Source organism: Vicia villosa, linkage group LG5 (assembly GCF_029867415.1).
Source record: "Vicia villosa cultivar HV-30 ecotype Madison, WI linkage group LG5, Vvil1.0, whole genome shotgun sequence".
Lineage (NCBI taxonomy): Eukaryota > Viridiplantae > Streptophyta > Magnoliopsida > Fabales > Fabaceae > Vicia > Vicia villosa.
The window spans coordinates 171,128,366-171,146,890 of record NC_081184.1 but is presented as its reverse complement, the minus strand read 5'-3'; the positions used below and the strand labels follow the sequence as shown (position 1 = coordinate 171,146,890).

General features: G+C 34.0%; 1 protein-coding gene across 1 annotated transcript; it reads left to right on the top strand.

Moving 5' to 3' along the window:
• Positions 1–758: 758 nt before the first annotated feature.
• LOC131606022 (uncharacterized) lies at positions 759–17,425 on the top strand. The gene is made up of 5 exons (XM_058878308.1): positions 759–854; positions 6,004–6,111; positions 6,199–6,477; positions 16,973–17,113; positions 17,234–17,425. The coding sequence occupies exons 1-5, from the start codon at positions 759–761 to the stop codon at positions 17,423–17,425; spliced, it is 816 nt and encodes a 271-aa protein (XP_058734291.1).
• Positions 17,426–18,525: the final 1,100 nt, after the last annotated feature.

Sequence of the window (18,525 nt, the reverse complement as noted above, 5' to 3'; positions counted from 1 at the left end):
AATTGGGCAAAACAAAGGCAAACAGAAAAAAATTGAGTGTAGGCGGAGTTCATTATATTTAAAGGTAAACCCTAAAATAAAAAATAAAAATATTAAGATAAGGATTAGATTGGTACTTAGCTTCGTAAAAGGCGTGGCGCGTAATCGGAAGGCATCTGATAATAAAACCTGAAAAGAACACAGAAAAATAACATTTTTCAGTGTAGGGCAAATTCTCGCAAATATTAAATCGAGTGAAAATTGAATTGAATAACAATCGAATTTAATTAATTATTGGTCTTCTACCTAATTAATTAAATCGATTAAAAATAAAATATGGATCTTTAAAAGGTCAAAATATATTTTAATTGATTAATCACAATTAATTTATGAATAAAAACAATTCAAACAATTTTTAAACTATTTTAAAATAAATAAAATAAAAATCGAATAATCGAAAATAAAAATAAGTTAAGATAGAAAAAGAGTTTTTTATAATTTGTAGAGAAAAAAGAAATTTTTATATAATATATAAAAATATTAGCAATATTAAAAATAAAAAACAATGTTATGTAATAAAAGAGAAAAAAATTGAAAACTTAGCTGGATGATCCAGTGTGGTAGTTCCTTGAGGGTACACCATGAGGCAGCGTTTTTGATCCTTTTGATCAGCGCTTATGAAGATCTAATGGCAGCCAGCGAGGGTACACCATACGCCTGATGAGGACGCGCACTGTTGATTGCCCTACAGAATTTTGCAAAGACAATTTCCCAAAACAATGCAAGAGGCAGGGATCGAACCCCTGCCCTTGCGTATCAAACACTTATATCCAACGCGCTCATCACCAGACCACCGCCCATTCGCTGCTAACCTGGTAATTAACAAGCATAATATATGAAATTAAATGAACAGAATTTTTGAATCAAGATCGCGCGCCCCTGGCTTCGTCCCTGTCCTTCAACATTCTGCAAAACCCAAAGGCTTTTACCTACGGTTCCTAAACGTGGTTGTAGCCCTTATCAACCATAGCTACGCAATACGCAATGGAAATTCAAAGTGAGGCCATAGATCAACTCGTTTTGACCTGCCGAACACGATGATGACCCTGTTTCGGTCTAATTTCAACTCCAACGCAAAGCCCTAATTTTGGACCTTCACGACCTAACAATGGCGGATGAGTGTTCCTGCGCTTATACTTAAATCAAACAATCCAGACACGTTGTATAGGGCCTCACGGTTAAGAATACATAATCAAAACATGTTTATGATACTTGTATAACCAAAATCGAAGATTAAAAACGAAAGGCAAATCGTGGCTTGGTGGTGATGATTCTCGGCGCCTTAGGACATTGCAATTATCGTCACAGCTTCAGGAGTGATCCATGAACATCAATTAATCTTCAAATCTCCTTGAATGAGGCTGCAACTACAAAAACGTTTCTAAAAATTTCTTCAAGTTTGCACTTGATTAGGATTCTTTTTAGACCGAATTCTCCCCCTGGGCATGTGAATGAGTCCTCTATTTATGTGTGACTGAACTAGGGCAACAAAAATTCATCAAATCTTGGTGATTTGCTTGATTGAAATTTGATTTTTTGGATGAATATTTTGATGTAAATCTTGCCATTTTGACCAATATTGTATCTTCTCTTGCCAATCTTGTATCCCACGAATTTTGGAACAAATATGGAGTTATTTGAAGATTAAAATTGATCAAAATAATATCTTTAATTAATTCTTTGATTTCCCTTTGATTTATATGTATTATATCACTTTTAAATGAATAAAAATCCATATAAAATCAAATAAAACTCACTAATTCGTGAGAGTTGGATTGGATGTCTTGGATATCATAAGGAACAAGATTGGGCCAAAAAGGCTGGGTCCCTTTGCAAGAAAATTCATTTTGAGGCCCTTTATTTCACATTTTCCTCCTCAAAATCGCCCAACTTTGACAAGGCATATCTCCCTCAATTTTTGAGGTATGGAGGAGTTCTAGAATTTTTTGGAAACCTCAAGATGTCCTCTACAAGCCACTTTGGAAGCTTTTTTCCATTTGGAGAATTTATCTTGATGATATGGGCTTTGACAAAAAACTGCTTTTGGTCGACTTTCAAAAAGAACCTATAATGTTTTAAGTCATATCTCTCAAGTGAAGCATTTTTAGACTTGGCATGTGAGAGACAAAGTTGTAGAGAATTCAATTTCCTTAAAAATGAGCTTTGGATGGGAAATTGCTGATGTTCCATGTAGGAGTTATGGCTGGTCAAAGTTCAGTTGACTTTCTCCTATGAAAACCCTAATTTAGAAGTTTTTGGATTTGTTGATTTCTGATCTTTTCTTGATGAACCATGATCAATTCTTGATCAAATGGTTAATTATACTTCATAATAAGGATGTTGACAAAAAATCAGGAATTTTGACTGTACTTTGACCACAGTTGACTTTTAGGTCAACCTAGTCGACTGTTGACTTTCTGAGCAATTGAGTGATCAATCTTTTGAATTGAGACCTGAGATTTGTCATGGAAGTAATGTGGGGTATCATAGACCCATATAGGATGCCTTGGAACCATTGATTCATCGATTTTCCTTTGAACAAACCAAACCCTAGTCTATGAGCCTTGTATAGGAGAATGTTTTATGTATTGATTTGAATTTGAATAGGAGAAATAGTATGGGCAAATTTTGGGGTATGACAGCTGGTGTTGAGTAGACAATAAATATTTGCATCATATTTTAATCGATGCAATAATTAATGTCATCAATAACTCAATTTCTCGTATTTTTTATTTTCCTTTAGAAACACACAAAATTTATTGGATTGAAGAAACTTTCGGTTCTTCAATACTAGTTTTTCAGTTCATAAACATATTCTTGATCTTTTAGTTTAGAAAATAATTTCACAAACTTCTGGTTGTGAGTAGACAACAAACATATGCATGATCTTTTAGTCGATGCAATAGTTAATATCATAAAATATTTATATCATCTACATGATTGGTGTATTGATTCACAAATACCACCTTACATATGTTATATAAAAACTCAACTTATAAAATTTTAATTTTTTTTAGGAACATACAAAACTTATTGGATTGAAGAAACTTCAGGTTCTTCAATGCTAATTTTCGCATCATAATACATTCGAGATGACCCAACCAATTTTACCAACAATACACTTAAGTGTGATTTATAAACTCCTAGTTTACAATAATACATATATGTATTTTAATTATTATAAATTGTTTGAATCAACCATATTATTATCTAATAAATAAATCTTCATAAACAATACATACATATTCTTATTTGATTTAATTGCTTTAAATTAAATATAAATTTATTTCATAATAATATTACTCAGGTCACACACATTTATTCAAAAGAATTCTATGCAATTCAATTTTATTTTATCATAAAAATTAAATAAATTTCATACAAATATAGAAACCACATTATTACTAATTAAGCGTGATGGTCAATAAGGAATGAGTCAAAGTAATAAGATTGTATTATTTAATTACTATAAACTATAACTATGTAATATAAATTTAAAAAATATATAAATAAAATTGTTGCACCAACTGACATTAATTAACCAATATAAAAACTATGTTAAAATATCAAACACATCTTAATATTTGACAAAAGTTTCTTAATTTAGAAATCAAATAGCAGCAATAAAATATATAACATTGACTAATTGATACATAAATATATTAAGTGATATATTATACATAATAAAATTTATTCAAGTAAAATATTTTAATATCAAACACATATACAATGCCTCAATCATCAAAGACAATAAAAAAATAAATATTATATAGCCAATTCTTTAGTGAAATATATAGATTTATAATCTCAAACATATAACAAATTATATTCTAACAATTTTAAGAAGATTCTAACACAGTCAAATGTTAGAGGAAAAAATTAGAATAATATACATATTTATAAACAATAATTTAAAATAAATATAATCATCTTTCTGAAATGCGTTAAAATTATTAGTTTATAAATGATGATCAAAGAAAAATAAGCATCATTTTGAGATGCGTTAAAATTATAACCATCCTTTTGGGATGCGTTAAAATTAATTGTGTCATTCTTCTAAAATGACAATTATTTTATGAGCATGTTACAAATTTTTAGATCAATATAACAAAAAATATTTATGAAATCCTTCTAGGGTATTCAATATTATTCTTTCAATTTTTCTCGAATTGGATAATATTATTGATGTAATCCTTTTGGGATTCGTTAATATTATAGATGCAATCCATTTGGGATTCGTTAATATTATAGATGCAATCCTTCTGGGATTGTTAATGTTATCCTTCAGAGATGCTTTATATAATAAACTCAATATTATCCTTCAGAGATATTTGATAAGTTTTTCAGGAACTATATATAAACTCATTACTATCCTTCAGAATATTTGTTAAGTTCTCCAAAAACTATATATAAACTCATTTTATTCAATTTTTCATGAACTCATTTTGTAGTTCTTCAGGGACTCAATCACAAATCTTTTATTAATAAAAATAATAATATTTGCATTTTTTTTAGGAATGCTTGATAAGTTCTTCAAGAACTATATAAAAATTGAATATTATATTTGATAAGTTCTTTAGGAGCTATATAAAATCTCAATATTTGGATATTTGATAAGTTCTTTAGAAACTATATAAATCCTTATTACTATCTTTCATGGATATTTGATAAGTTCTTTAGAAACTATATAAATCCTTATTACTATCTTTCATGGATATTTGATAAGTTCTTCAAAAATTATATAAATAATTTCTTTTGCTATCCTTCAGGATGTTTAATAAATTCTTCAGGAACTATATTAATAATTTGTTTTGCTATTCTTCGGGGATGCTTTAACAAGTTCTTCAGGAACTATATTAATAATTTGTTTTGCTATCCTTCAGGGATGCTTTAACAAGTTCTTCAGGAACTATATTAATAATTTGTTTTGCGATCCTTCAGGGATGCTTTAATATTATTCATGCAAATTATCAGAGATGCATGAAAATCATCACTGATTTTCTTTTTCATTTTCTAATCAATATATTTATAAATAACGCATAGAAAATATATAAAATATGAAAGAAAAATAAAGTAAATAATAGTACCTCCTAAGTCTCAAAGCTTCGTGCTGATAACGTGTTATAAAATAAAAAGAAATAAGATAAAAGGGAAGATAGAAAGATAGAATGATTTTGTATTATTTTATCGGTGTATATTTTACAATGAGGTTAGTCCTATTTATATGACAACATACACACAATGTAATAAATACACAATATTATAAATAAGGAATAAGATGCTTGGGAGACAATCATCCAATTATTCATAACAGTATATAATATATTAATGCAAAAAGAAAGCATAGCAACATCACGAGATGTGTGTTGTGTTGTCCTGTCACAACAGATAAAACTTAGTTATAATAAGTCTATCTTCCCACGTGATCATTACTATTAAGAAATGCATTGATATCCTCGCATCACATTGAATTTTAATCTTTTTTATGTGTCTTTGATCTATTCCACTTCTTTGTATTCTCTCTTTTATTCTCACACCAATTAATTTATTTACACTAAGTAATAAAAATATTATTTTTTAAAAAATCATGTTGTCCTCTTTTTTTTGGTAAACATGAATATACTTATAATTACCATAAATATCAAATATTGATATTAAATTAAAATAAATCACACAATAATTGTAAAAAAAAATTAAAAATAAAAATTAATGTTGCATTAAAAAAGAATATTAATTTTTTTTGTAATGAAAAGTAATTATGTGATTACTAAAACAACTTTCCATCCACTTTTTTATATACGATACGCAAGGTTTTTGAGATATTGCAAAGAAAAAGAAAATATAAATTAAGAGACGACACTACAATATAACTTAGGCACACAAATAATCATTATTCATCAATAGTTCAACACAATTCTGGTCAGCTGATTTTAGTACTCCATTATTTTTCCTGTTCTACTGCAGGAACATTTGTTATTAGTATGTGAACTACTTAAAGCAAACTTATACGAGTTTCATAAATTTAATAGAGAATCAGGGGGTGAAGTTTACTTTACGATGCCGAGGTTGCAGGTTTGTGGTGTGTCATTTACATCAAAATGCCCAATGTTCATCTTATCTATTGTTATTCTAAAACTCTTATGAATTCACCTCGTGCAGTCAATTACCATTCAGTGTTTGGAAGCACTTCAATTTTTGCATAGCCTTGGACTGATACATTGTGACTTGAAGCCAGAGAATATATTGGTTAAAAGTTATAGCAGATGTGAAATCAAGGTCATTGATCTTGGAAGTAGTTGTTTTGAGACAAATCACCTTTCCTCGTATGTTCAGTCAAGGTCCTATCGTGCTCCTGAAGTTATTTTGGGACTTCCATATGACAAGAAGATTGATATTTGGTCACTTGGCTGCATCTTGGCAGAGCTTTGTATTGGCAACACTATGCCATAAAAGACCTACAACAGCGCTTTTTTGGACTTTAAAACCGCTGTTGTAGGTGGCGCTGCTATAGGTTTTAGCAGCGCTTTTGATTTAGGCCAAAGCACTGGCGTAGGTAGGCCTAAAGCAGCGCTTTTTCTTAAAAAGCGGTTTCATATATTGGCATAAGGCATCGCTTTTTCTTAAAAAGCGCTTTCATATCTAAGCCTAAGGCAACACTTTTCTGAAAAAGCGCTTTCGTAGGTGTTTTTAATAAACCTATTATTTTTATAATTTCTAATATTTTGACATATCTCAAATTCTCACAAATATTTTGAGAAATATATTTATTATATTAAACAAATAAAAATTAAAAACATGAAGGCCTGTCATTGAATCTTGAACATGGTTGTCAAATTATGAATAAAAACATGAAGGCCTGTCATTGAATCTTGAACCAAAACTAACCATAAACTATAAGATTATTTCTTTTGGATGAATAAACTATAAGATTCTTGGTCAATTATTAAATGACAAAAAAATATCATCCTCCATATTAAGAAACATTATAAACATGATATAAATAAAAGTGAATCTAGATTTTGCAATAAAATAAGCTAACAATTGTTAAGACAGTCGAAAATATACTTTACTGTAGTGCTAGCTAAAAGACAATTTTGCAATATTGAATCACAAGGTTGGAAGTAAATTTAAAGGTTTGATCCCTTCAATAAATAAGTTATAATTTTTCCTTGTAATTGCATTGGCTACAGCGCGTGATAGGATACACATACACACACAAGGATAAACAAAATATAGAAAAATATTCATACCTTTAGATCAAAGGTAAATGACATGTACCCTGTTAGAGGACAGTGAAACTCCAAAACATCGTTGTTGTGAAAAACGATACCAATAACAAAGTATAATAGGGAATTATAGGGGAGAAGAAGAACACAAGAATTGGTTATAACTGCTATTCTTTTACTTTCTCTTAAAACAAGATTACAAGTTTACAAGAATAACAAATAACCTCTCTCACCCTAAATTAGGATTTGCAGCTTAGCAATGATGAGAGACTAGTATGCTATTTATAATAAAACCTAACATACTAACTAATGGGCTTTTTCCACAAGGCCCATTACACAAGTCAACTTAATAAACAAGCTAACTTAACAAATTAGGGTTTAAACACTAAAACCTAATTTAACATGCTAACAACCCTAGCATCTTCGACACAAGCATGTGAACAACCTTCGACTTCATGCTTAACCCTGTCGAACCAAGAAGCTACCCTTCGGCCATACTAGAGTTCGATCCAAAATCTCACAAATCTCCACCTTGGATCTAACTCTACAACATCAAGGGAACAAACTAGCTTTCTTCATGCAGCTTTATCAACTGCATACAGTGGAAAAACTTGCAACTCGACAATGTCTTGGTGATCATATCAGCAGCATTGTCTTCAGTCGAAACCTTCAGCACTTGGACTTCTCCACGCTCGATTACTCCTCTGACGAAATGCAGCCTCACATCAATGTGCTTAGTTCGCTCATGATAGGCTGAATTCTTCGACAGGTGTATTGCACTTTGTTGAACTTCACTCTGCAAGATTTTCCAAGTACACAGGGTTCACAAAACTTCAGCTTTTCGACTTTGTCTCCACCAAGCAGATTTTGTTTCCCTAATTCGACCAGGCCCCTTTCACTGACATGGCCCAATCTCATGTGCCAGATTTCTGTCTTCGACAAAGGTTTCGTGGATACAACATTTGTCGAACCACTTACAACTTCAGCCTCAAGGGTATACAAGCCTTGTTTCTTCACGCCTCTCAAGACTTCCTTCGAACCCTTCATGACTCTTAGGATACTTTTCTCTCCTTGGAAAACATATCCTTTCTTGTCGAATTCACCAAGAGAAAGCAGATTTCTCTTCAAATCAGGAACATACCTGACTTCAGTCAACAACCTTATTGACTCATCATGGAGCTTGAATCTCACAGATCCAACACCTGCAATCTTGCAAGCCTTGTTGTTTCCCAGCAATACTGATCCACCATCTTGATCACATAATTCCTCGAACAAGTCTTTGTTTGGAGTCATGTGCCAAGTGCAACCTGAATCCATAATCCACTCTCTTCTCGAGTCACTGCTTGAAACTACAAGAACATCAGATGATTCAAAATCATCTTGAACGATGGCTGCATTGCCATTATCCTTACCTCCATGATCTTTCAGGCGTTCAGGGCACACCTTTCTTGTGTGACCCTCCTTCTTACAATGATAGCATCGAATGCCAGATGCTTCGCCACTGTAAGACTTTGACTGGCTTTTGCCCTTCTTGTCGAACTTACCATTCTTTCGTAAGAGTTTTCCTTTAACGGCCAAACCTTCGCCAACAGTCGAAGGTTTATGCTCCTTTCGTTCATTCAAGTCCTTAGAGTACAAGGCTGATTGAACTTCTTCAAACGTCAGGGACTCCCTTCCATACAAGAGAGTTTCTTTGAAGTGAGCATGTGATCTAGGCAAAGAACACAATAGTAACAGCGCTTGATCTTCATCATCGATCTTCACATCAATATTTTCAAGATCAAGAATCAGCTTGTTGAACATATCCAACTGCTCAGCCAATACTTTGTCTTCAATCATCTTGAATGAATACAAAGCTTGCTTCAGGTAGAGTCGATTTACCAGCGATTTGGTCATATACAAACTTTCAAGTTTCACCCATAACCCTGATGCCGTCGTCTCCTTTGATACCTGCCGGAGAACCTTATCACCAAGGCTCAACAAAATTGTGCTGTGTGCTTTCTCGATCATAGTTGTCTTCTCCGCTGCCGTTAATGCAGCATTCACGGCTGCCTCTCCCTTCAACGCTTCCAAACAACCCTGCTGAACCAGTAGGGCTTTCATCTTCAAGCACCACAGACCGAAATCATTCACTCCGGTGAATTTTTCAATCTCATACTTTGTTGACGGCATCTTCTCCATGCTCACCGCACCAATTTGTTGTGAAAAACGATACCAATAACAAAGTATAATAGGGAATTATAGGGGAGAAGAAGAACACAAGAATTGGTTATAACTGCTATTCTTTTACTTTCTCTTAAAACAAGATTACAAGTTTACAAGAATAACAAATAACCTCTCTCACCCTAAATTAGGATTTGCAGCTTAGCAATGATGAGAGACTAGTATGCTATTTATAATAAAACCTAACATACTAACTAATGGGCTTTTTCCACAAGTCCCATTACACAAGTCAACTTAATAAACAAGCTAACTTAACAAATTAGGGTTTAAACACTAAAACCTAATTTAACATGCTAACAACCCTAGCATCTTCGACACAAGCATGTGAACAACCTTCGACTTCATGCTTAACCCTGTCGAACCAAGAAGCTACCCTTCGGCCATACTAGAGTTCGATCCAAAATCTCACAATCGTCTTATGTCATTTATTTTGTCGTCAAACGTTATTCACACACTTGTTCATCTTTATGAGATGAGAAAAGAGAACGATGATTAAAATTGGTGTGCATATGTTAAACTACGAGCACAGTCTGAGTGTAAAAATTGAATGACAGGGGTCTGATGTAATTTAGTTCAATTGGCTACTCCTGCCTTCATACGCATAAACCGAACATAGAGATCTAACTTTATATCAGCAACATAAATAATGAATCAGATAAAGAAGCATGCAGCCACTCTAAACGGCAAGAATAAAAAAACAGTACAACATACTCTTCATTCTGGCTATGAACAGCAACAGTTGGAAAAAGTGGACCCTTAATGTCTTTGTAAATGTGCCAATATGTAATACCCCGATCCTCCGACATAAGTTAATTATCATTTAATTGGTTAAGTGATGATTAGAAGGCATATTGATATTGGCTTATGTTAATTATTTAGAATTATTATGAGAACAAGTGGACTAGTTAGAATTAAAGGGATTTGGTTGGATATGAACAAAATGGCATTGTTGTAGATATGGCCTAGTTGGAAGGTAAGTTGGGTATTATTCTTCAATTGCATGGTCATAAAGTGGTAGTAAAGACTATATTCCTTCCAAGTCAGAATTTTTGAAGAAGAGAGAGCATAGGAACATGGAAAGAAAGAAGAACTCATGAGGCAAGCTCCATTTTCGCTACTATTGATACAGCTCCACTAAATCAGGTATATCTCCCAACTCGTAACTCCGATCGTAACGACTCTGGTCCCATTGGAAAGCTAACGAATTTCTCTTCGATTTGCACCTATGGTTCGCGTTCATAGCTTGGTTATTGGTGGAGATAAACGCATTTGAAGATTGATGATTGATGCTGAAAGTGAGTACAAGAGTGATTACGGGTTTGATCATATTAGAGGTGAAGTGTTGGTCAAAGAGAGAGTTCAATGGCAGCAAGAGTATTCTCATAACCTCCATTAAATACATGGTGAGTCCTTAGTTAGAGACTTTGGGGAAAATCATGGGAATTGCATGTTTGGGGTTTAGGGATTGTGAGAAATAATTATAAATCCATGACACTAACATGATAATTGTGCTATTTGTTGGTTGTTAATTGTTATTTGTTGGCTGGATATATCTTCAAATCGTGCATGCAGGTGGATTCACGGGGTTAAAATACCCCAGGACAGAACTGATGAGTTCTGCATTTTTCTGTGTCTGCTATGGTCCGCTAAGCGGGCTAAGGCCGCTAAGCGGATGCTGAGCATTTTTCCAGAAATTCGCGGTTCCGCTGAGCGGACCCAGTTTGCCCGCTGAGCGGAGGATGCTGTTGTGAAGAAAATAGAAATCGCGAGCCCGCTAAGCGGACGTGAGGCCGCTAAGCGGGGAAACAGTTGAGGTTCGCCCCTGGAAAGCCCGCTTACAGGCCGCTAAGCGGTCAGTGCTGGGCAGAATTATATTTTTCCTTCCCCTGAGGGCAGTTTCAGATTCTAATCATAATCGGACCCCTCCTTAATTATTAATATGCATATGAATGTCTGAAGAGTGGTGTTTTATGACACACATTACCGATAATTCCATTCATTTTGTTTATGTGGAATATTATACCTAATGTTGGATAAGTTTATTTCATCAATTCCTTGTCTATTCAATTGTGATTGATTTTGATTACCTTGATGAGATAAGTATGGATCTATGTTGATGTCCAATGTTTTGGTTGAACATTCGGATTGGTTTGTGTTATGATATTACACTTGATGCGTGTACGTATGCTTGAATCGAAGTGGCCGGGGGTTAGGTTGGGATATACTTCTTACTATGATGTAAGGTATTATCCTGGATCATGTGGTCCGTGGAATAGTCCGATGTTATGATCAGAGGTCGCGCACCTGAGCTACCGTTGTAGTGTTCTCGTGAGTGCCGTGAGGGGCCTATACTCATTGACGATGACACATTTGCGTGCACGGTATGGTGGGGTTATGTGGCCATGTAGGCTATTACATAATGATTGTAACTCACCTCTAGTAAAGTCATGTAGACTAATACTAGGCTTTCGCCCGGTGGGACCATGCGTCAAGGTGGCGGTTTGTACTCGGTGTAACCCACTTGCGTGAAGAAGGTTAATGGGACAATGACGCCATTTAGGCTAATGTCATCTCGCGGCCACTTAGGCTTGTGCGAACCCGTTTAACCATCTTGCAGTGAGCTTGTACAAGTCCCTTGACACTAGGCATGGGTGGACTCATCGAGGGTGCGTTCGTTCCATAATCTAGCCGAGGTTTATTTCACTTCTTGATTCCCCGTATATGGATACGGGTTTTGCATACTTGTTTGTGACATACCTGGGATATGATGAGTCCTATGGTGGACGATTCCTTGTTTTCTCCGTACTTGTACCGGGTGTGAGGATAACCCCGAATCAATGGTGGATTCGGTTTTGATGCATGTACCCTGTAGTACCGAGTGGACCCATAGGATAGGAGGACTCACTGAGATTTAGTAATCTCACCCCAATCAACTTATATTTTTTTCAGGTGCAGTTTAGTAGCTTTTGGCAGATAGTAGGTTCGGATTGATGGCTTGAAGTGGTGTTGGCTCGAAGACCTCGTCAGATCTTATCTTTCCGCTGTGCAAGATCCATTGAAGGCTCATGCATTATGCTTCTTAGTATATTTTCCATGTCTTATTCAATGTAGATCTTCTTATGTATTTGGCTTTTGTATGTACTCAATATCAATTTTAACGTTTCATGCATAATATACTAGTCAATTATGTGTGGGGTGTTACACAATAACTCGCCCATTTTTACTGGCATCAAACAAAAGAAGTAAAAAGATCTTGCCATGGAAACAAATGTGAAAAAATGTGTAAACAAGTAAAAAAGAATGATGACTATCCACAATTTTGTATAATCAACCACACAATTACCTTGTTTTTTAATGTCTTATCAGCGCCTTTAATCACCAGAAGCTTTACTACATCATTTCCCTGAGTTTGAACTGCAAGATGTAATGGTTTCCAGCCATCCTAAGACATAGCGACTGAATTAAGTTTTCAAACAGTGCTCCACAAAAGTATAAGAAATAGATAAGCTAAGTATTAGAACAATTCACCATACATTGTCCTGAAGATTTATATCCACATTATACAACAAAAGCACTTTAATTGTTGGGACAAAAGCTGTTTGTACAACATAGTGCATTAAGCTTCCGCAATAAGAAAGTCCTCAAAGCATCCTGCAAATAAGAAGACAATTTAGGGAATATGCATATGCATGAGCCAAATGTTAATTCCATAAAACAAAGCATCCTGCAAATAAGAAGACAATTTAGGGAATATGCATATGCATGAGCCAATGTCCGAAGGAGTTAAAGCGGCATAATGTAATCAACTTAAAAGAGAATTTACTTTGGCATAGAAAGATGAAGCTCTAAAATAATCTTTGGAGGAAAACGCGGCTTCAGCCTGCACCATAAACTATTCTAGTAAAAAACTAAATCGGTGTTATGGTATAAAATACCTTGAATTTATGTTGCCAAGCAAACTATATGAAGTCACAATAAATGCAAATAAATGTTACCTGCACTAAATATACTTGGTCCCTTTGAAAAGGGTCGCGACAATTTGCTAAAGCGGCAACATATTCTTTCATGTCAAGATACACTTTCCACATATCTCGACCTTATAGTCAATTTATCATCCACTAGTTAAATCAATTTATCAGTAGCATCATAAAAATCAGAAAAGGAAATTATGATGAAATAAATCTTACCTCCTTGATAGGGTGTCCAGGTAAAGGCTTCATAAACTCAGAAGGGTAAGGGTAGTTAACCATAGCCAAATAACTATATGCAGACTACAACCCATCGAATAAATCTCCAGTGCTCTTTAATTTCCTTCAAGAAATTTTAACTAAATCAACACACTTGAAATAATATAGATATTATTATAACTCACAATCATGTAATGCAGAAATAGAGACAACTCTTGGAAAAAATGGCTTACTGACAAAAGTTGAATGTTTTGCTCAGAAATTCAAGGCCATCGCTAGTTTGACCCTTAGATTCTATTTCATCCCATGACTGTTTTATATAGTTAAACAAGTGGAACTTTCGCGCTATAATGATACAAATAAAATTGTTAGTGCTATAAATAAATTCATAGCATGTACAACTAACAGAGCAATGAACGACGACGACAATCTCACTTGCGGACTAACTAACCTTAAAACCATTGGAAACAATGTCATAGAAAGTTTCTAGTGGAACAATATCTTCAAACTCAAGAATTGGAGCTGAAGATGCTAGTGCCCCAATAGCAATATGAGGATACTTTAGTCTCATCCATGCTGCTAACATTGTTTCATACAACGTTCAGATAACTCATAAATAAATCAACAAGCCAATTTATCAATTTTTATGATGCTAGTGGATGTATTTAGGTCGCGACAATGTATTTATTTCTATACATACATTCCCCTAATCTCTCATTGTTTCCAACACAAATAAATCAATAAGAATACAAAGCATTAACCTAAAAACCCTTATTCCAGCAATGCATAAACTCAACACCTTGAACACTCTTAATAACAACAAACGAGGTTGCAAATCGCACGCACAGAAAACATACAGTTGAGAACAAACACATGATCTTGAAGGATAGAAAAATACTTAGAAATGGGGGGTTTGAATAAGTGTAGCTTTAAAACTTGTAAGATAAAAATTATTTGCACAATGATTTTTATCCTGGTTCGTTGTTAACTAAGCTACTCCAGTCCACCCCCTTGGAGTGATTTACCTCACCTGAGGATTTAATCCACTAATCACACAAGATTACAATGGTTTTCCACTTAGACAACTTCTAAGTCTTCTAGAGTATACTGATCACAACCTAATCACTCTAGGAACAAACTGCTTAGATACCCTCTAAGACTTTCTAGAGTATACTGATCAACAACCTGATCACTCTAGTTCTTACAACTTAATGTAAACAAATTCTTTTAAGAGTTACAATGCTTCTTATAAAGCTATAATCACAACTGTGATTTTCTCTTAAGTTTAAGCTTAATCTCACTAATATATTACAACAACAATGTAGTGAGGTTGAGGATGAAGTTTGAGAGCTTTTTGAATTTGACAGCGTTTCTGTATATTTGCGCAAGTGTTATCTTCAGCTTCTCATCAGAACTTCAATATATAGGCGTTTGAGAAGATGACCGTTGGGAGCATTTAATGCTTTGCGTAATCCGTACAGCATTGCATTTAATGTTTCACTCTTTTGTCAACTACCTCGAGCCTTGCTTTCGCTGTGTCTGCTGATGTTGCCTTTAATAGCTTCTAACATTCCTTTTGTCAGTCAGCGTAGCCTGCCATCTTGTACTTGCTTCTGATATGATGTTTGTGTAAACAACGTTTGAATATCATCAGAGTCAAACAGCTTGGTGCAGAGCATCTTCTTGTCTTCTGACCTTGAAGTGCTTCTGAGCGTGATACCATGAGAACTTCAGTGCTTCTGCTTCTGATCTCAAGTTCTTATGATGCTTCCATAGACCATGTTCTGATTCTGCTTGACCATCTTCTGATGTCTTGTCATACCATGTTCTGATGTTGCATGCTGAACCTTCTGAGACAGTGCTTCTTGCGCTGATTTTGTGCATACTCTTTATGTAATTCCTGAAATGGAAATTGCGTAGTATTAGAGTACCACATTATCTCATACAAAATTCATATACATTGTTATCATCAAAACTAAGAATATTGATCAGAACAAATCTTGTTCTAACAGATCTCAACCGCCGGAACAGTTCCAAGCTGGAGTTTTCTTCACAAAATGAATAACCTCCCTCTTCCTCTGATAATCCTCGTTCCCAACTTTCTTCCTGAAGACTCCTTTAGCCGTACCCAATTGCAATTCAGCGCTGAGAGTAGGGAAAAATGGAACAAAGACCACATCAGCGTCACGTGCGTCAAGAACCCGTTTTGCAAATGACCCAGATCGTAATTGAGGAAGAGTCATGAGATCCCCCATGACCAGTACTCCGCACTATACTGTTTGATAATTGGGTTCTCCGGATACGGTGGAATTTCTAGGGTTTTACCCAAATTGGTGGATCGAATTTCACGGTCGGCATCAAAGGACCAGTAGCGGTTGAGGAGGCCGTAGTTGAGGGATTTGGGGAGATCGGCGATGTAGACATTGTTGCGATGAAGAAGAAGATCGTTGTGACGGTGAAGGAATTGAAGGGTTTGAGTTTTGGGTTGGAAGGGTTTGAGTAGTGGGTTGTGACGGTGAAGGAATGAAGGGCGGGGGAGAAGGAAACGAAGAAGAAGAAAACCTGGATTTGAAGTCTGAACTTTTTAGGGCTTTTCAGTGAAAGAGATTGTTTTCTAATTTCAGTTTTAATTATTGTTTTTTAAAATAATTTAAATTAAAATAAAATCTAAACCCCTATAAGGGTAGGGGTTCGATCCCTGTGTTGAATCTTTTTAATTTTAATTATAATCTAAACCCCTATAGGCTTTGCCAGCGCTTTCAGAGAAAAGCGCTTTTTAAGGTGTATAGTGAATATGGCCTTTAGCAGTGCTTTTCAAAAGCGCTGGCTTAGGGCCCCATATAGCAGCGCTTTACATAAAACGCTTCCTACAGTTCACCTGCCTTAGCCCTTTAGCAGCGCTTTCTATAAAAGCGCTTTCGTAGGACCCTCATATAACAACGCTCTCTTTCTTTGTTTTTTAGTTTTGTTTTTTGCGAAACATATAGCAGCGCTTCTTCCATAAAGCGCTGTCTTTGATGTGCTGCTAAAACACAATTTTGGCATAGTGCAATGTAAGAATAATAGATAATAACTACTGTATTTCAATATCACTGTTGTTAAAATCGCAATTAAACTTATGTGAATGACCTGCTGAGTTTAACCTGTCAATCAATCCCGGGATACCTCAGTTGCAGGATTGTTAATATTTGTTTTGGGAGGAAATCAGCTGCAGAAATTGTTCTGTTCTATGGAGTGTTTCTTTCTTTTTTGTTTGTTTGTTAATATATATGACTTTTTGTATCCTCAATGTTGTAGGTTATCTTCCAAAGCGATTCACCGACAACATTACTTGCTCGTATTATCGGGATAATTGATCCAATAGATCAAAGTATGCTTGCAAAAGGATGTGATACATACAAGTACTTCACCAAAAATCATATGCTTTATGAACGGAATCAGGTAAGAATTCTACATGTTTGGCATTTTAACTAATTTAAATTGAAATTGGTGTTTGTAAGTAAGTTGTTTATTAATAATAATAATAATAATAATAATAATAATAATAATAATAATGTACAAGAAAGCAATAGGTTAGAATACTTGATTCCGAAAAAGACATCGTTGAGGCATAGATTACATATGGGAGACGAAGGGTTTATTGAGTTTGTTGGTCATTTGCTTGAGATCAACCCAAAGAAGAGGCCGGCTGCATCCGAAGCTCTGAAGCACCCTTGGTTGTCTTACCCTTACGAACCTATATCATCTTGAAACTTCATTTTGGGTGTTGTACATGTTGTGTAATAACTATTTTAGGCTATATTTTTGTTGAGTATCCAATTTTGCACCTATGTTGGTTGGGAGCAGCAGTCAAGAAAAAAAGCAAAGCTGATGATAATGTATGGAACTTGAGACTCAGATTGCATATACATCTGTTTGTTAGTGCAAAGAGGAGCATTGTTTGGTTTTATGAATTGCATTACAGATTTGCCTGCAAATGAGTTCATGCTGCATTAACGGATAATATATTTCTCTATCTTATCTTATCTTATTTATATAAATCAAGTTTGAGTCATTCTTAAGTTAAATAAACATAAATAAGTTAAATATAAAAACTAGAAAAATCTACTGAAGTATTATGTTAGGCAAAGACTCCTAGTTCTCCTCCTCGTGTACTACAAAGCACACCTTTGATTGAAATATATTGTAAAACTAAACATACATGATTGATTGAAATGAAATTTGTCATAAAATGTAACCCTTGGATGTTTGATTTAATAAAAAAGCATAGATTTGATAAGTGAGAATTTTTTAGAGACTAGTGATATTAAATTTATAAAATGAAGAAGGAAAAAACAGGTTGGTATATATTCATTCTTACTCGACATATTTATCAATTTTCTTTAATAATTCATCAATTGGTTTATGAATTTGTATATTAGTTTCCTATAGTTTAATAAAAAAAACAAAAAGTATAACAAGTGGATACACTAACTATTTCCTTAATTTATCTCTTCTTTTTCTTTTTTGCAATGAAATTTTAATTTCTCTAACTTTATAATTTTGAAAATTAAGTTTTCTAGGTAAATTGTAAAGATATACAAAAATAATGTCTATAATATTTAATTAGAATAGTTTATAAAAAATATGTAAACATAATATCATTCCAAACATTCATATAATATATTGAGAAATTGAATTTTTTTTATTATAAAATCTTAAGCACCATTAAATAAATCAAACATGAAAAAAAAACTAATAAACCAGTCAAATATTAACTTGTAATTTATTATTTTTTTTGCTCAATTTATTAAATTCATTTGTGCTTTATAAAAAAATGTGAAAAGTTAATTTTGATATTTTCTTCTGTA